Source organism: Protopterus annectens, chromosome 6.part1 (genome assembly GCF_019279795.1).
Source record: "Protopterus annectens isolate FY-2018-M chromosome 6.part1, PAN1.0, whole genome shotgun sequence".
Lineage (NCBI taxonomy): Eukaryota > Metazoa > Chordata > Ceratodontiformes > Protopteridae > Protopterus > Protopterus annectens.
In genome coordinates this window covers 300,655,848-300,676,503 of record NC_056738.1, presented here as the reverse complement: position 1 = coordinate 300,676,503, position 20,656 = coordinate 300,655,848, and the positions used below count along the sequence as shown (strand labels likewise).

Here is a 20,656-nt window from a genome sequence, read left to right as displayed (position 1 = left end):
AAGTCTGGTGCCTCCTCAATTAAGCCTAGAAACTGGAATCCACAAAATAAAGATCTGATTAGTTTCTGATGTGGAGGGTCTCCTCTTTGTTTCCAAGGAGGATAACATGGGGGGAGGACCCTATTAATACAGGCATTCAAACTAACAGTGGATGAAGATCTGCCTCTCCAGTGCCAGAACTCCCAACTGCAAGAGACTGGCAGGGTCTCTAAAGCCATGCACTACCTACATGTGCCTTCTTTAATTAGCACATTTTTTGATTTACTTATCTTCTAATGTCTGCTTTTTCCCTGAGGGACTACTTTATCTACCCTAACTTGTGGAACACTGTCTGGCAGGGTAGGGTCAGGTTTCCTGATCCTCAGAATGAGAAGGCTTTTATGTTCCATAAAGATCCTGAGATTAATGGTGCAACACATTAAGGCCTTTCTGCCGAGTCTTGCATTGCTTGCAACTGCGAGTTTATGATCTTTACTCAGGGAAAAAAAGCACTGTACATGGAAGTATTTTGGGGGAAGATGTCAACTAAAGGCATACATTTTGGTGATTTATTTCAAAAGACATCATAGGCTACTAGAAAAAGAAAAACAGAATTCAATGAAAATAATAACTTTAAGCAGTACAATGGAAACAGAAAAGGTCCAAACAGGGTATTTATCGCTCTTCTGAAGTAGCCCAGAAGGAACGGATAGATTCCTTTTATTTATTTATTTATTTATTTATTTGCAGTTGGTTTACCAGGATAGTCCATTGGGCCAAAAGAACCCGTTTTCAATGGAGTCCTGGGGAGAAAAGCTCCAATACAGACAAAAATTAGGTGCATACAAATATAAAAATATAAAAATACAAAAAGATTGTAGAGAGTAAAAACATAAAAACATTTAAGTTCAAAATTCAAAAGCATTCTAATCAGTACAGTATGATGGGGATAAATGAGAGGTAGGAAAAAGAAGGGGTAATGTGATATACATCTAGAGGAGTTATTCAAGCAGACATCAAAAACCTTACAGAGTAGGTATGTTGATGGAACTTTGGATTAATAGGTAGAGATACGTATCAAAATGTAAAGGATGATGAGATATAATTAAATTATGAGGGGAGAGAGCAAGAGCAATCCCATTGGGACCTCAGGTATGTATGAAGAGAGTTTTTAAATGTGTAGTGGTTAGAGGTGGTACGAATGGTTGGTGGGAGTGAGTTCCTTTGAAAAAAATGATCATATGCTTCTTGTGTAAAAAATCTGAAGGCAATGCATGACGCACTCCTTTTTACAGTCAGAAGTCAAGCCAACATTCTTGGTATAGGCTGCAGATCACTTCCTCTCGGAGGATCACTGACTGCTCTACGAGTCAGATTGGAAGGACTGGCGTCCCTTTTTGGCCGATTACCATGTGCAAGGATTATGCTGCAGCTCTCATCCTTATGATCCACATCTAAACTTCTTTATGTAGACAAGCTGTTAATAATAAAGAGGGATACTTTAAAAAGCTGGGATAATTAATGATATTTCAAGCTGATTTTTTTTAATGCATTGTGCATACTATGGCTAAAAATTGCACACCTGAATGTAAAGCAGCAATTTGTTATATCTGTAATTTGCTAAGTAAACTTTGGAACATATGTGCCTAAAGTTTGCAATATTGTCCAAATAAAGTCACAGTTTACAGACTGGACAAAACTGTACAAAATGTGTGCAAGCAATCTGATGCTATATCAGGTTATTACCTCTCTGTACTCCTCCCTCATTAAACCTATAATTGAGTATAACACCCCATTTGGTATGTACCTCTCCAAGCACCTGCACCAACTGGAAAAGGCCACAGAAATACCTCAGAGAGAGAATCCATGGCTTCTAACACCTGTCTTATGTGGACAGGCTCAAATCACTATTGCTTTATTCGGTATCATACAGACTGCTCAGAGGTGATCTGTGTCTCGCCTACAAGGCAATATTGGACCCTGCCCTACTAGAGACGTTCCATATCTGTAATTCTAACTCCTCATGCTTTACCCCCATGATAGGCCTAAATCTAATATGAGACAGCAACAAAACCTGCTGGAGAGACAGGTTTGTCTCCCAGAGGCTGCCCCATCTCTGGAATAGGACTTCCCATACATGTCAAACAGAGTACCTCGCTGACCCTCTTCAAGCGCAACCTTGATGAGTGGATGGGAAACCACAAATTTGTCCCAGGGGTTCCACCTTTGTCCCTCACTGACAGGGGCGACAGGTGCTAACTGAGGTTTCTTTTTTTGGGAATAAACTCTTGGCTAGGCTTGTAAGGGCCCCAGGGCAATCAGCCTAGTAACCTCCTATGATGGACATTTTTAGCATTTCCAGATGTACTTTAAACAATGTGTTAACAACAACTCCACTGTAATATAGCAAGAGCAGGTACTGGTCATTTGATAACCATATTAAGGACTGCGATAGACGGCTGTTGTACCTGTGCAGAAGCTTCTTGTGTGTTCTCTCTGTTATGCAGTTTCCATGTACAAAGTAAGCTATCTGCTGATGAATATAAAAAATGGGATTTCAAGGGAGAGATCCTTCCTGTCTTGACAGAGTAGTAACAGCATTTCTGGTGAATGAGTGGAAACCCAGTGAAGAAGGTTACATTTTACTATAGTATTGAAGAAATTTGCTGCTAGTGACATTCATTTGGCTAATTTGTATTCCCATTTTTCAACCTTAATCAGCTTGGAAATAGTATTTTTTTTAACCTAACAAGAAAAACTCAGTTCTGTTCTGCTCCACCTACTGCAAAACATCAAGTCTTATGTCTCACTAGATGACAGTACTCCTTGCTAGCAAGATAAAATACTTATGATGCATCCTAGATGGTTAAGTGCTAACACACACTAACATGTACTAACATTGCATGATCTTCCAGAGGCTGCTTGGGCTTCCTCCCACCTTCCAAAAACATGCTGGGTAAATCTGCCTCAAGGATTCAAGTGCAGCTCTCCCAGCTGAACTTGAGAGGCATGCCAATAGAATGCCTAAAAAAATGAATGGAGTCATAGGCAGTATCACAGACTTTAGGGGGGTGCTTATTGGGGGAACAGTCATATACACCAGCTGCCTCATGCATAAATTGTGGTGTGGTATCCTCCAGATTGCATAACAGATGATGGACTATGAGCTGCAGAAGGTGTAAAAATTGGATCTAGATGATTTGGTTGATTAATTTTGCCAAAAACGGGTATGGGTATAGACGGTGCTAACTGGGCTGAGGACCTGGCCTACTCCGAACTACTGGGGACGTATACTAATGGGAAGAGGGATCTATATACCTACTGGCTAGTGTCTGCCCCACCATACAGCCCAACAGACACTATATCAATAAGTTACTAGCTGGTTGTTGTCCAGCCTAGGTTACCTAGGATAGCTCTGTTGAATGAAAGCTGGATGTAAAACCAACCAAAAATGAACAAAGGACTGCTTTAGTGAATATAGATTCACTGACAGAAAGTATGGAACTGGATGACATAACGATCAGGAGGAGACTTGATATTCTGCATGTCCAGAAGACAAGGGGAAAGGCCAGAGCAGCAAAGGCTCTTGGCTTAGTATCCACAGTTTACTATTACTCTAGGGGAGGACAGACTAGAAATTGTGTCAGATTTGTGGTGACGGTTTCCTGAATGGCCAGAGCTGGTGCCGCTGGCTGGGTGGATCCAGCCTTAACATTAATTTTAAAATGATTTTTTTAATTACATTAAAAGTTCCTTACGTTTAGTATTTTTACCTACTGCTTCTGCCTTAAGGATGCACTTTCTTTATGTTACATCTTCATGTATCTTACTGCTTTTGGACACTGCATACAAGTAGAACAATGAGGATTTGTTTTCTCTAGCTTAGGATTTAATACAATAGCTTAGGAGCAGGAAATCTGCTTTAGGATTTTACGAGCTTTGGAATGCACACGGAGCAGCATTATGTTTAGGATTTAGCATACGAGCATTAGAGCAGCATTATGTCTGCTTTTATGAGCTCTGGAACCGGACCAGATTCCCTTAAAGGATTTTTTTTTAATGCAGCAGATACAACTTCAAGGTGTGCGTGCGTGTGCGTGTCTGTATATTGTGAGAGAGAAATTCCCTAGTTAGTGATGGCAGCTTAATTAACTTGCTTCAGCTCAAACTCTGAACCATGGCTACAGAAGACAAGAGCCTCAGTCCTCTACACCAACTAAAATGTTGTATAGTATAGTCATTACAGTTGATTGAAATGTTCTGAAATGGGTAGTTTTGTCATTTATTTGTTCATACACTTGGTTTCACTGCTTAATAGAAAAATGTTTAAAACTACAAATCTTAACCATGGTGTGTACATAGCTGTACATTCCAAATGACAGGAGAATAAGCATTTTAGTGCCAATGTACAAGAACAAGGGGGACACTCACAGCCGTGGGCAGTATAGCAGTATCAAACTTCTGTCATATTACATGAAGGTACAGGAGAGGGTGACTGATAAATTTGCAGAGTACTAGAAAGTAATATTGTAGATATGCAGTTTGGATACAGATTAGGATGCAATACCACTGACCCAATGTTTGCAGTGAAATATTTACTGCATGGAAGTTGGAGACTGGGAAAGAATACAGCTGGGCATTCCTATACTTTGTGGAAGGTCTCAAGAAAGCTGATTTGGTTAGTACTGAGATGGCATGACGTCCCAGAAACAAAGGCAGAGTTAGTGGACGCTATGAACAAGGACCTAATGCCAACAGTGCTTTGGTCTCACAGACGTGAGATCAGTGGGAACTGGTATTCATTAGGTTTCAGCTCCAACCCCACTACTGTTCATACTGGCAATGGATTGCACCACCACCACACAGGTCAGACGGGACAGAGAAACAAAGCTGCTGTATGTAGACGATACAGCATTACAAGCAAGATCTGCCCATACCTTCAGCAAATCACAGGGGAATGGAAAGCAAAACTGAAGGTAGACTTAGTACAGACATGACAGCTTTCAAGGCAGCAAATGTGGTAAATCAGAAGATGAAAATAGTGGAACAGGTTAACAGCTTTGTGAAGCTGGGAGGTCTGGTTGAGGAGAAGGGAAATCTAAATGAGGGTGCCAAAACTAGAGTCCAAGGTGTTGCAGCCAACTGGCACAAAATGTCATGGGTAGTATATCACACTTTGATATAGAAAACAGTTGTGCAACCAGTGCTTATGTCTGGCACAGAAACCTGGGCAGTGATGGTACAGCAGCTGAGGACGTTCAAGATGATGGAGATGAATCATCTGACATGGGTTATAGGATACACACTGTGGGACAGATAAAATGTGAGGATATCATGGCAGAAGCCAAAATAGACTGAACTGCAGAGAAAGTCATGTGAAGGAAAATACAAGACACTCTGGAACAGAATATTTGGGAGAGGCAAAAAGAAGTGTATATGCCCTTTTCCTCACTGTAGTGCGATCCTGGAATTAGTATATATAGTTGGGTGGGGGGCACAGCCCCTGACTGGGGGTGTGTGGCCCCCCCACCTACTTAGGTTCATAGGTAGGTACTAGGCTATTGGCCTAGCTAAAAAGGTACCCTGCCTTTAGCTTTTATATTTATGAATCTTATTTCACTGAAAGTTAACAATATAAATCCAAAAGTAGGTGGGGGGGGTGTACACCCTTCCATGCCCCCCCACATCCTCCCTAACTATATATACCAACTCCAGGATCGCACTACAGTGGGGAAAAGGGCATATACATTTTATTTGCCCAACAGTACTTACATTCAGTGAAATGAGTTTTCAGTGATCTGAGCTTTCAGCGATTTATTGCGAGTGTTTTGAAATTCAGTGAAATGAGTTTTCAGTGAATCAAATTAGACCCATATTATATATCTATTCAAGACTTAGATTGTTAGTTCATTTATAGCCTCCACTGGGCATTACTCAATGATTCACTGAAGAAAGATCGAGATCTAGGCGATTTTGTTTTTTTAGTTAAGTTGATGAGCTTCTGGTAAATATCACTTTTATCTTTATTACTACACCAGCATTGCCTCAGAGTGGATATCTGTCTATACTGTAATCTTCACTAATTGCATTACTTCACCAAACATGCCACATTAAACTAAAATCCAAACACAGGATGACATAGACTCATTACATTCATGTGGTAATGTGACCATATTTATGAACACCACCAACTTCAGTCAGTTATGAGGCTGCACACTTTCTAGTTTCTAAGGTGCCAAACTCCAAAGAGCATGCAGCACTATATAGATGCTGTCCTTATCAACACTGCAAATGCCTCTTTAGTAAGATAAGCTTTATGTGCCAAGGACTTGGATGTCAGGCACCTGATTTTTCAATTCAATGTTCCAAAGTATATGATCCTGGCTTTCACATGCACTTGACAGCACATGCCATCAGTGCTCCTTTTGCAAGACTGAATGGTTACAGCATAGATCATTTGGTAAGCATGTAAACCACAGAACAATACAGATGTCTGTGTTCAAGACAAATAAATCTGTACACTAATTCATCCCAACCTTCAAGTTACCACTACAGATGCACTGAAACTCTGCCTGAAGACCTTCTAGAAATACTGCTGGCAAACATCTGTTAATTCTGAGCTTGATGTATCGTAAAGGATAACATATTGATTAGATATCTGCTGAATTATTAGCTGTTATTTATTAGCTGGCTGTTAATTTTCTTGATTAAATTAAGATTTACTGACTTTCTGACATTTCATTTTCTTATACAATGTTACTAACATCTGTTTTCTGATACACAAATCACAGTTAATCCAGATAAAATTTATCCTGTGTTTTCTAGGCAACTCCCTGTAAGAGGTAATGTAGTGGCGACACAGTGAAACCTTCCAGTCATTAAAACAGCTAACATACAAATACAGCACACATTTTTACTGAATACCAGTAAGCTAAGTGAAGAATGAAAGAACACTGCCAGCTTGAAATCTTCCATCAAACTGCAAGCCAAGAAATGCTTCTGGCCAGACAGGTTGGATCAAAGCCAGACATTCTCTGGAGCACTACAACAAGAACTTCATTCGTGACACTGATTTAAAATCCCAGACACTGACAGTCAAAATACAGCAGTAGAGAATAGAAAATGCTCTGGTGGTTTGTCATGAACTGAAAATATCCTCTGCTGCTTAACAACAGTTCAGAGTTCATCTTCTTCTGTACAATAAAGCTAGTCTTGGCACAACTGCTGACAATTCAGCTCTAAAAGTATAGGAGAAAAAAAATCAATCTGCAATTTATAAAACACTGGGAAAGCAACAGGAGCTTACTCAGTCTGTATCTCTAGATCTATATCCATACACACGTGTATACAGGTCTGTACATCACATCTATATATATATGTAGCCAGACATAAATACAATACACGTATTACACCTACACAAACACATATACATGTATAAAGAAGGCCAGTTATATATATTCTCACACGTGTATCTAAATACATGCGCATATAATGTGTCATATGCCTGTACACACTTACAAGTATGTGACATGCACACTAATGAAAAAATCAAGCTGAATGCCTGCCTTATCAAATTTATGTTGTTATACTAAAAGCAATTAACTGATGTCTCTATGGCAAGGGGAATGGAACAAGTCCTCCATACTCCATCCACATCTCTAAATATACAGCAGTAAAGGGAAAACTTGCTCAAACATTCCCTGTTGTCCACTAACACTGATCAAGCCCAACAGCCCCCCTCCAAAACAATAAACTAGGTTTTAGACTGAAAAATCAGTACAGTTAATACAGCTATCTTACCCCTAGCTCCTACACAAAAACTAATTGACAATACACATTGTTTAAAGGGTTCTGACAAAGTGGCATTCATTGAAAGGGAAATAAACTGGCTGGGTCACAGTCACACACACACACACACACACACACACACACACACACACACACACACACACACACACACACACACACACACACACAATCCTGGGCCAGGATTTGTATCCTCGCAGAAATAATTGGACAATACAGTTAGAGTTTGTGAGAAAAATACCCAGCCATTAAATTGTCTAGTTCACCTCTAAAAAATAGAAGTTATGTTCTTACCATAACGTTCCATGTTAGTTGTCTTCTTCTCACCTTCTTCTTGCTGGATGGGTTCGGAGCCGACCTCGGCTCCGACTCGGCCACTCTAAAAGCTCGAGAGTTGGTTCCACCGGCTCGAGGCTCCCCTTATATCCCACAATGCTAGGCGTGAGTTACCTCAGATCTCGTTTGTAAGCTAGGCCCAGCTTATAATAGTAACAGAATAACTATAAACAAAGTCCACCTCTATAAACCAGGGAGAAGAGAAGGGTGACCTACATCCTGATCCAGGAAAATATGCACAGCAGCATATACCTAAAGTAAAGAGGTGGTAGAAAGAGAGGTCACAATCAAAACTCCTCTAGGTCTGTCCAGGCCAGGGGGAAGGAGGGTGGGATGCAAGAAGAAGGCGAGAAGAAGACAACTAACATGGAACGTTATGGTAAGAACATAACTTCTATATGTTAAGTTGTCTATCTCACCTTCATTCTTGCTGAATGGGACCGCGTCCCTAGCACCTTGTCCCGGGTGGCCTAACGGAACAGACTCTTGAGAACAGTGGAACCAAAGTTAGCTCTATGCCTAGAAGCTAAATCCAACTTATAATGAGAAATGAAAGTGTGAGGAGTAGCCCAAGTAGCCGCTGCACAAATGGTGTCAATAGGCAGTCTGTCTTGGAAGGCTATAGAAGTAGCCAAAGCTCTGGTAGAATGGGCTTTAGGTTTGTTAGGCAGCGTTTGGTGTCTAATTTCATAAACAAGGGAAATCAGAGATGTTAGCCATCTAGATAATGATACCTTTGAAACTGAAAGTCCCTTTCTGCCTTCTGCATAAGAGACAAACAGCTGGTCAGATTTTCTGAATTGTTTGGTTCTATCCAAATAGTACCTTAACTGACGATGAACATCTAGCCAATGCAATTTTTGTTCAGACCTGTTAGAATATTCTGGAAAAAATACAGGAAGGTCAATGCTTTGATTTAGGTTAGACGCCGAGGCTATCTTAGGTAAAAAAGACGGGTTGGCTCGTAAAGATACCCTGTCCTTATGGAACAACAGATAAGGAGGTCGACAGCTGAGTGCATGAAGTTCTGAAACTCTTCTAGCTGAAGTAATAGCTACCAGAAAGAGTGTCTTCCATGATAGCAATTTTAAAGAACAGGAGGCTGCAGGTTCGAAAGGGGAAAGAATCAAAGAACTAAGAACTAAATTTAGGTCCCAAGGAGGAGGAGGATTTCTTATAGGAGGTCTGAGTAGAAAAACTCCCTTCAAAAAGGCTTTGCAAAGCTTGTGGGACATTATGGCAGACTCTGAAATGCCCACATGAAAGTTAGAAATAGCTGCCAATTGAACTTTAAGAGTAGAAGGAGATGAACCTGCATGGAAGAGTTCAGCTAGAAAATCAAGGACCATTTGGATGGAAGCAGTGAAAGGATCTATGTCCCTTCCTTGAGCCCAATAGGCGAAACGTTTCCACTTACTCAAATAAATCTTTCAAGTGGAAGATTTATGGGAAGCTATCAAAATATCTCGGACAGAGTGAGATATTTGAGGAAGCTTGGCTAAGGTTGGAATTGGAGGAACCAAGCAGTGAGGTTCAGAGAGGGAAGGGAGCGATGAAACTGACCCGACTGATGGATCAAAAGATCTGGAACTAGGTCCAGATGCCAAGGTCGCTCCAACAGAAAATGATGTAGAAAGGGGAACCAAACCTGTCGAGGCCAGTAAGGAGCAATGAGGATCAACGAGGCCTTCTGAGCGATAGCTTTCTGTATCACTTGAGAGATTAGTGGGAAGGGAGGAAATGCATACAGAAGTCCCCAGGGCCAAACTTGGACTAGAGCGTCTCTGCTGAGCTGGCCTGGTAAGGGAATAGGGTGAAATAATCTTTGCACTTGCTGTTTTGGGGAGTAGCAAAAAGGTCGCAGCAAGGCTGACCCCACTTGAGAAAAATTTCTCTCACAACAGAGTCTTTCAGAGACCACTCGTGAGGCATGAGGATAGCTCTGCTCAACTTGTCCGCGATTTGATTGGACTTCCCGGGGATGTGCGTTGCTATCAGAAACCGCTGAGAAGAAATCGCCCATTGCCACAGTCTGAGTGCTTCTCGACACAGGGGGTAGGACCTGGTTCCGCCTTGTTTGTTGATATACCACACTACAGACATATTGTCCATCTGGATTGCTATCGTTCCCAAGGGAAGAGAGTCTTGAAGGGCTTGCAACGCTAAAAGCACTGCTCTCATCTCTAGAACATTTATGTGCAAGTGGCATTCGTCTGGTTGCCATGTGCCCTGGACAGTTCTGCCCTGATAATGCCCCCCCCACCCGATCAGGGAGGCGTCCGTTGTCAGAGTAGCAACCGGAGGGAAGGGACAAAGGGTCTTCCCAATAAGAGCTGAGGGGAAGACATCCACCACAGAAGATGATTTCTGCATGTTTGCGTAATCATGATGGTGTGGGACATCGGAAGTTGCTGGTATGACCATTGCGTGAAGAGCATCCATTGAAGGATTCTCATGTGGAATCTGACTAATGGAAGCAGAGGTATGGCAGCCGCCATAATCCCCAACACTTTCAGAACTAACCTGGCTTTGATTCTGTTGCTGCTGAAGAGGAGCGAGACCAGTTTGTGTATGTCTGTTATTCTCTGATCTGTTAGTCTCGCAGACATGTTGACTGTGTCTAGATTTGCGCCTATGAAGGTAATAGTACGACAAGGCGACAAAACAGACTTTTCGTAATTTATTGAAATGCCTAAATTTTGACAAATGCGAAAGGTGTAGTCCCTGGCCAATAGAAGAAGATGCTTGGTGGGAGCTGTGAGGAGCCAGTCGTCCAAATATGGAAACACCTGGAATCCTTGGCGTCTCAGGTGAGAAGCTACCACTGCCATGCATTTGGTAAACACCGGGGGGGCAGTGGTGAGACCAAAGGGCAGGGCCCTGAATTGAAAATGACTGGTTCCCAGCCTGAAGCGGAGGAATCTTCTGGAGCGTCTGTTCATTTTTATGTGATAGTACGCATCCTGAAGGTCTATAGAGCACATCCAGTTTCCCTTTCCCAATAGGGGAAGGATGGACTGCAGCGTGACCATCCGAAATCTTGTTTTCTTGACTGACTTGTTCAAGATACTGAGATCCAAAATTGGTCTCCAGTCCCCTGTTTTCTTTGGAACTAAAAAGAACCTGGAGTAGATTCGGATCCTTGCTGGTCTGCTGGAACTGGCTGAATTGCTCTTTTGCAAGCAGCTTTGAAATTTCCAAAGCTGCAAGATCCCTTTGAGCGGGTGGAACATCTGGAAGGGATTTTTGATTGGTTTGGAATGCGAGAAGGGAATGGAATAGCCTTCGAAATGATGGACTGTACCCATTTGTCTTGAGTCAGGGATAGCCAGGCTTCTGGGTACAGTGACAATCTTCCCCGACTGCCTCCGAAGGTGGGCAGTCGGGCAACACCTCAGGGATGCTGAAAGGGCTTATCAGAGAAGGCTTCTCGATTGCCCTGGTTCTGCGGACCCCCTGCCTCTAGGGCGGCGTCTACCATTGTTGTTCCCCCTCTGCCTCTGGCGGGAACCGACTCTGTCGTCAGGCGAAGTCCCTTGAGATTGTTTGCGGAACCACATTTTCCCACTTTTCTGGCCTTTGGGGTAAGGCCTAGAAGGAGTAGAAAACAGACTCCGACGGCAGAAAGAGTCTTGCCATCTGTCTCGCACCTAGTCAAGGTTTCTTTCACTTGAGGACCAAAAGAGATGATCCATCAAACGGGAATTAGTGAATGACGCGTTTTAAAGGGGTCGCAAAGTTGCATAGCCGCATCCAGGCATGCCTGCGTAAGGCCACACCTGTCCCTGCGGCCTGCTCGCTCCATCAGCCGCATAAGAGCAGAGGCGCATGGAGGAGTTAGCTATGGAGTTCAGGGTAGCCAGCTGAGTGTTCATCTTGTCTTGAAAACCCGCAGCCGTAGGATCCTTCAACATGTCACTCGCTTCTTTGATCAAGTCTCTTTGAAGACGAGTAAAATGGCATAGGTAGTTCAGCTTAACGCATAGCAAAGGTCACTGATGAGAACATCCGCTTCCCGTACCTGTCCATAGACCTAGATTCTTTGTTAGGGGATGAACAGGCACTGAAGGATCAGCTAGTTCCTTCTTGGTGGCAGCAGCTACCACCATAGCATCCACAGAAACACCTTTTGTGAGAAATTGCTTGTCAGTTGGTGCTGTTATAAATTTGGAAGGTCTCCTGGGGGTAGGGTCCACTGAATCAGGAGCCGTCCAGGCCTTCTTTGCAACCACCTGCATGAGGGGATCAAAGGGGGACACCCAGGAGGTGGAAGGGCGAGAGCCAAACGCCTCAAGATACACAGATTCATCCTCCGAAGAGTTAAGGGCTGGCCAATTTCCCCTCTGTTTCAGGATCTCTAGAATGTCTACGAAAGAGACATCTTCAGAAGGGGAACGTGGGGAACCCTCGGAATCCTCTAAATCTGTGTCAGAGGTGACAGACTCAGGTGAGTCTATGTGCTTCCTCTTACACTTTCTCTTCCTAGGGGCTCCCCTGCCAATTCAGGGAGGCCTCGGAAGAGGATGAGATTCCCACAGGGGATTCTTGAGGAGCTGGCTCTCTGCGGTCTGGGATGAGGGAGTGAGTCGACATAACCAAAGGCACCGAAGAGGGAGGGGCGGACGGAGCCGACTGTGGAGTCGAACAAGGTTCCAACACACTCCGCATGACCTCGAACGCACCCCTGTCCGGCAGAGCCAGAGGTCCCCGCTCCGAGAAGCTGAGAACCTCCCTCGGCACCGACAGAGATGGCTCCGAGGCCGATGTCGGAGCCGAACTCACTAGCGCCGAAGCACCGAGAGGGAGAGGGGGGTCGGACAAGGGTCCGATGCCACTCACCCCTCGGAGCCGACGAGGGAAGCCCGGCCGAGATTCTTCAAAGAAGAAATCGGAGCCGGCGACGGAGCGAAGACAATTGTATCGGCTCCGGCTACCACAGTCTCGGTCCGAGGCGCCCGGCTCAAGCTCAAAGGAGTCGGAGGAGGAATATTTATGGAACAAGTTGAGGCATCGACTGATGAGTCAGACTCTAGAGCATTTGGGCCAGTGCCTCGGACTTCAAAAGTCTACTCACTACCCTCTGGAGGTCGTGATCTGAGAGCCTCGATGACCTGGAGGAGTGAGATCTGTGGCTCCGTTCAGACAGCAGGGGACGCTGGAGCCGAATGAACGGAGCCAAGGGACGGTGACCTCGATCTCTTTCTAGATGTCGGCTCCGATGGTCTGATCGGAGCCGACTCAGGAATCTGTAATGCCTCGGCTCCGGCGGAGCTGAGGAAACCACAGATACTGCAGTCAGACTCATCGGCTCCAGCCGGAGCCGATGAAGCAGTAGGCTTCAAGCCTTAGGCCTCGACTCTGAAGCTGGAGCCGAGGTCTTGGAAGCCTTAGAAGGTTTCCCGATGACACAGAAAGGGAACCTTCAGGCTTAATCAAACCCCTCAAAATGAGTTTATTTTTCTCCTGCAGGACTCTAGGGCTGAAGCCATGGCATACAGCACAAGAGTCCTGCAGGTAAAGGTCCCAGGCAATACACACAAGAAGTGTGACCGTCTGTCAGAGACATTTTCTGACAGCACGAGTCACACTTCTTGAAGCCTGAGACCTTTGTATCCTTGGACATACTCAAGGAACCGAAGTGTAATCACACACAGGAAACACACACACACAGATTACACTGTTAGGGGTTCAAAGGGAATTATTTAAACTAAAGGTAAGTTAAGTTAAAACTCCCTAATCAAACACACACACCCTAAGGATAGGGAAGGAAGGGCCGAAGGCCTTAGGGAAAGAACTATAAGTTCTTTAGAAAAAAGGGGGCTGGATAAAAGGTAGAAGGGATAATATCCACTACACTAAGGGGAAAGAAAAATACACTAAGCTAGCTTAAGTCTAAAGAATTTAAACTAGTCTAACTTTCACTAACCTGGAGCCGGTAGAAAACACACCTCGATCGCTGTAGCGGCAAACGAGATCTGAGGTAACTCACGCCTAGCATTGTGGGATATAAGGGGAGCCTCGAGCCGGTGGAACCAACTCTCGAGCTTTTAGAGTGGCCGAGTCGGAGCCGAGGTCGGCTCCGAACCCATCCAGCAAGAATGAAGGCGAGATAGACAACTTAACATCTAGCTTTGTCTCGTCTCTGTTGCCTGCCTTTTCTGTGTTGTTGCGGCTTTAGATTTTCCCAGTTCCCAGGCAGTTAATTCATATTCACTGAGGTCCTTAAAGCAAAATTTGTTTTAAACCTCAAACTGTTAGGCTGTCTAGCAGCCTAATTTTAAGATACCAGACTTGCAAACATCACCTGTGTTTACTAATACAAAACGAAACTGACGAGATTAACAGACAAAGATACATTTAATTTGAGTTTCTGTGGAAAGATGTGCTAAATTTTGTAAAGTAAATGATGGGTGGCATAAGGGACACTATCATCATCGTGGAATGATATATTACAAGTAACTAATTGAAACACTGTTACTGTGTTATCAAGACAACAATAAAAAGTTTTATAGATAATAATCACATTTCCCTAGTGAGATATGGTGCAGTAAATTAAAAAGCAGCTAACCTCTGACATACTAGTTTATATACTTTTCAACTTTCATGCCCAAACTTCAAAAAAAGGTCAGTAATGATACCTGGGCAAGAAACATTTATCAGTCCAATTTATATGAGATGATTTCAAACTATTTACTCGTTATTTCATTTTGACTATAAATACCCCAACCTATGTTTCTTGTGCATATTTTTGCAATGCAATAAAAATCAGACTGTAAAATATTACATGTGACCACCATATTTTCTTCTGCAGTAAATAATCTTATGTTGCAAGTACATAACAAAAGTTATGTACTGACTATACAGGCAGGATTAGCTGTCGCAGGCATTAAGCAGCCAAGACCTAAAAACTTTCCCAGGCTTTAGCACCTCCCCACCTTCTATAACACACTGTAGCTCTTCCTTTTCTCCAGATCCAAGTGTGTTCATGAATAGTGAGCACAGATATGTAACACAAATCCAGTCCCCTAATCTCTCCCCCAGTCTCCCACTACTAATGGCATGAGAAGGTGGGAGGGGATGCTGAAGTGAATAGATATAGATCATGAAAATATTTCTTGAGGTAAAAAAGTAGCTCTCATGATTTGCATGATCCAGTCTATCCTCTTCACCCAGCGGAATAGAGTCAAGTACTTTTTTGATGTCAGCATGACGGAGCATCTCTGATGACTGCAGACCTAGATCTACAGATCACATCCAGCTTACAGAGCCAAACTTGAGAAGTATGTAGAGAAGCCCAAGTCACAGCTACACAATCAAAAGCATTTAAGAATTAAACATGACAGGCAGTCAGTGTTCTGGCAGTGTGTGCCTTAGATTTGTTAGGTAAACCTTTGATGTATTCAATACATAACGCAGACAAAAAGCTACTGGGACAATGTGACTTGAGACATCTTTTGGCCTAATGTGTTAAATGTACACGATACAAACAGATGGTAATTGTTTATGACAACTTTTAACTTGTCCAAATGTAACTGTAGTTCAAACAATGTAAAAGATACTCCTCCCTCTGCTGGATTACTGTGAATAAAATACAGGCAGACAGCCGTTTGATTTAAATTCACTTCCATGGCTATTTTGGCAGGAAATGAGTTTTAGATTGTAATGGATCCCTGTCTGACTGGAAAATCAGATATGTAGGTTTAACGCTCAAAACTGCAGCTCAGAAACTCTTTTAGTAGGAGTGACAGCTACCAAGAGCAATGCTTTCCAACGTAAGAACTTAAGGTTTACCTTAGAAGTTGGTTCACAGGGAAGTAAATTTAGCTCTTCAACTGAAACTCCGATCCCCTGTAGAGATTCCACAGCTGGAGGTTAAGTTAAAAAGGTACCCATTAGAAAGGCTTTATACACTTAAGGGGCCCCAGTGAATTGCTCAGGAATTGGTGAAAAATTGCTAACAACCTTCAAAAAAGAATAGCGGAGACCAGGTCTAAATTCTCTTTTGTTAAGCATTTCAGTGTGGCTGGAACTGAATCCATGAAAGATCTATTCCCTAAGAAGTGGCTTAAATGAAATTTGTAAAACTTTTTTAAGGGACGATTTGAGAAAGAAATTATTTACATAGGTATTTATTTATTTGACCATTTGATTATTATATTTCCATATATTTGACCATTATTTGATTAATGACCATTTGTAAGTTGGTTTTCTTTACATAAAAATTCAGGCTGCTGAGATGTAAAATTGGCTAGAGGTAAAATTGGCTAGAGGTAGAGGTTTTTTTTTGGGAATAAAAAAGAATCTTGAGTAAACCCTGTATGCGCTCTGGGCTGGAGGGGCATCCTAGCTGGCTCTTTCTGAAAGAAGGTTCCTGGCTTCTGTTTTGGCCACCTCCTTCTGATGGGATGGGATGTCTGGTAATACTGAGGAGTTAAGTTTTGGTAACTCCAAAAAAGGAATGGCATAGCCCTGAATATTTTCTCCGTGACTCATCTGTTATGCTTCATGGTCAAAAATGCTTCCTGATGCAGGAAGAGACTACCATTATTGGCTTCCAGAGGGTGTCAGACAACCAGGGTCTCAGGGGCTCTTCTCTTGCTTCCCTTGAAAAGAACTATGGAATACTTGTTTCTGTAGACCACCTCTACCTCAAAGATGGCATCGATTAAAGGGTCTTCCTCTGCCACAGGAGTGTCTATGTCTATCTGGAAAATGGTTAAAGGGCTGCCATTGAAAACCTTTGTACCGCAAATTCTGTGGGCTTTTCGGACTCCTACAGAAGGACCTCCGTGAGATCACAAACTCAACTCCTGACGAATAAGGTTTTGCCTTCCTGATTGCTTTTGACTAGTTTCTCCATCTAGGATGCGAACAATGAGAAGCCACCAAAAATGGCATTAGTTGAAGACACCATGAAGCATTTTGCATATTTACAAAAGACTGAGCCAAGCATAGTGCTTCATTGTGATGCCTGCCCCAGCACCTCTAGATGTCCCATTGGCTGCATTATGTAGAAGCTGCATAGACAGAATGATAGTGTTCACCATGGTCGACATCTGTTTCTTAAGCTGTCTGTGAGCTTCAGGGCTCAGTTGTCTTTTAAGAGATTCTGAGGTATGGGTAGCTAACCCTCACCAGAAACAAATGTGTGCGTGGCAGATAACTGAAAGTCCTTAAGGCAAAAGTACCTGAAACAAAGGTGTGCTTCACCATCAAGTTTATCACTCACAAATCCTCATCAGGTAGATGATGAACCAAATCAGCTCACATTTGAGGACTCTCCTCTGTTACCATAGCTACCATCAGAGTCTTGAAGGAGGTTCTTACTCCAGTACAGTCTGCCCTTGGGTGGTCAAAGCACCTTGCCAGGTTTCCTCAAAATGTGTTAAGCCACAAAAGCTTCCCACCATCCCAACTCCACAACTTGGTCAGCCATGTGGTCTGTACAGAAAATTCTCCCAAGTTTTATGTGGGTCAGTCTGAAAGTCTTCCATAATTGTTCTCTCATTGGGGAGGGGTCTCTACAGGCCAAGTTCCCTTCTATCTCAAAGATTCCAATATTTCCCTGAATTTGAGGTCACCCTGGAGGGTAATGTGGGAATTCCTTCTCCTCATCAAAGTCTGAAATTAGTGTCTACATGCCTCCATCTACACTTTCCTCTTCCTGGGCACATCTGAATGGGAATTATTTGAATGCTTAGAAAGGGGCTCTGACCCTAAGGGCTGGGGTCTTCTGTGGCCTTTCAAGTTCTTTGCCTCTGAGGGGAGGAAGAAAACCCGTCAAACTTTAATAGTAAAAGTTTAGAAACAACTGACATTTAGGAGAGCAAAACACACAGCACAGAGCCTAGCCCATGAGTTAACTGACCCATCTGACTCTGTTATTGTGATAGCCAGGAAGGTGGAAAGATGGGAATGAGAGTCTTTCTGCCATCTCAGTAACTCTGGGAGAGATTCCTACTCATGATTTTTATGTTCCCGCTGATGAGGAGGGGACTGAAATTGTGAAACAGAATGTCATTGCATTTGGACATTGAAAGGGCAGAGGGACTGCAGTTAACTCGCATACATGTGGTGTCCTATGTGACATCAGTAGCTCTACTGAGATAGGCCATATAAAAATATCCCCCGATGTGGGATAGTGTATGTGATATTGCCAGCTAATATGGTCCACCCAACCTACCACTTGTGCGGTTTCTGCCCAGAGGGATATTACTGGGAACCTCAAGATAAAAGGGGCTATAGGAGCAAAAAATGGATGAATAACTACCAAAAATACTTAACAAAAACATACTTTTTCAAAGAAAGAGTCTCAGGAAATCTGAGATCATTGGGTGGGACACTTCTGCTGTCAGCTAAAAATGTCAAGAGAGATCTGTTGACAGTTGGGAGATGCAGTGCATTATGGAAATGGATGAAGAGCTGGAAACCTAAGAAAAATCTTAGTGCCAGGCTGACCTGCAACCAAGTGATGTTGGTTGAAGACAAACATCACCTCATATCGACAAATGCAGACTAATCTCTGGAAGCTCTCAAGAAAATCTTGCCTGGTGTCTTTACAAAAAAAAAAAAAAAAAAAAAACTTGCTCCCACAGATCAGAAGAAGCAGCTAATCTCAGATGCAAGTTTTAATAATCAGAAATCTGTTAACCCTGTTTCCACATAAACTTGACCAACATTATGTTTTTAAATACTCTGCTTTCTAGTCATGTTGAGTGACTACCGTCAAGTCCTCCATTAGCCTGATGTATCAGTCTTTAAGGGATCTTTTCCAATAGCATGGGAGGGGATTGGAGTCGCTTCATTTAATCACTTTCTCATAACAACAAATTAACTTGTTGGCAAAAGAAAAAAAATGCCTGTAAATCAAAGAATAATGAAAAGAAAGGACATTGATGCCGGCTCACCTAAATTACCGACCTTCCAGCTATGTCTGTCAGAATCTCTCCTCTGAGAAACTGCAAGCTACTTCTGACCTTTGCTCTCTCAATTTTATGTAAAAGTCCCAGGATCATCAGAGGTTATGTGAAAATAAACAGAGGTAATCCAGAAGGCTCGAGTAAAGTCTGGTATCCCACCTGTGACCCAGAAGATGACAGGACTAACAAGAAATAGAGTATAAAGGATAAGTCGAGATAAAATCACTTTAGCTAGTAGCTCTTGGAGACGCCATCTCAGATACCCTAATACCATAATGTTCAAATAGAACAAAAACACTCATCTACCTACTTAACTAAATAAACTATTGGAAACTTATTGAGTCTTCAAGATCTGCTAGTTAAGGTTATATGAAAGTAGGACATGATGTCCCATCCTACTGCGTTTGTACTATGCACATATTCACAGACCTGAATGTACAGCCCAAATCCTGGGACATCCATCCATCAATATCTTGGGATGGACATAAATGCTTCACTGTCAGTCTCCAGTCCTGATCACATGTACACCCACCTCCTTGAACTCAGAATGAATGTAGGTCACATCAGTAAAATAAGCTCTCTCCTTATAGTTTAACAGACGTTTTGCACAATGTGATGTTCACTACAAGATACTTACACTGGAACTTTAAAATCCACAGTCCAGCCAGAATTCCTAGCAAACAAGACATGGCATTAACCTCGGATTCATTTGGAACAATGATGTGAGTCACTGGAAGACAAAAACAAAAGTGATGTTAGTATTCCATGAACAAATTCAGACAAACAAAACTTATACAGACGTATAGTACTAATTTATGAGTGAAGGGATCTTCTGTGGGTTTAACATTGGGAGCATCTTCTCTCCCATCTCAAATCAGAAGCTCTCAGGTTTGTGTGTGTGTGTGTGTGTGTGTGTGTGTGTGTGAGGGGGAGTAGAGTGTGTGTGGGTGTGTCTGTTCGCCCGTGTGTGCATGATACTGCCTGCACCCTATATTAAGACACAGAGAAGTAACCACTACACTCTATCATGCCTAGCTCTAAAGCACACCAGGTCAAAACAACCACACTTCCTGCAAAATCAAGAAAAGAATGAAAACTAGACATTGACAGTGGTTACAAGTCATATAAGAGTTCATTCTTACCTTACCCACAGGGAACGTCAACTTCTGGGTAGAGGGAACTGCCAAGGGGATACTGGAAGGGAAATTGTGACCACTAAATAAGGACCTCTTATAGACCATCTATACTGTACAAACATACCAGGGACCTTCTATGGTGGGTCTGCAGTTGTTTAGAAACTTGAACAGTACACTATCAAAGAAGTCTAGAAAGGAAAAAGCTCACAAGACAGAATCCTGAAACACTGAGGTATCAAAATGAGGCCAGAGTCTTGAAATGTTAGTCACCAGTTTGCATTAGTCTAGACTAAGTAGTTTAGAGGCAGCAGTGACCCTAGCTGAATGGTCTTTAACTACAACATTTTCCAAAATGAGCAGGGAACTGCCTGAAGGCAAAACATGATAAAATTAGCAATCCAGTGGTAGATGGTTTGCTTGTCAGTTAATATCTCAGCATAGGAGATGATGACCCTTTTTGCATTTGGTTATTTTATTTTA

The 20,656-nt window shown here is 42.7% G+C and overlaps 1 protein-coding gene across 1 annotated transcript in view; it reads right to left on the bottom strand.

Moving 5' to 3' along the window:
• The window catches only part of BARD1 (BRCA1 associated RING domain 1), a 597,047-nt gene that overhangs the window by 175,393 nt on the left and 400,998 nt on the right, over positions 1 to 20,656 (bottom strand). Inside the window, exon 9 of the mRNA XM_044075721.1 lies at positions 19,678 to 19,770. Within this exon, the coding sequence (XP_043931656.1) occupies positions 19,678 to 19,770 (93 nt within the window). The remainder of the gene's footprint in view (positions 1 to 19,677; positions 19,771 to 20,656) is intronic.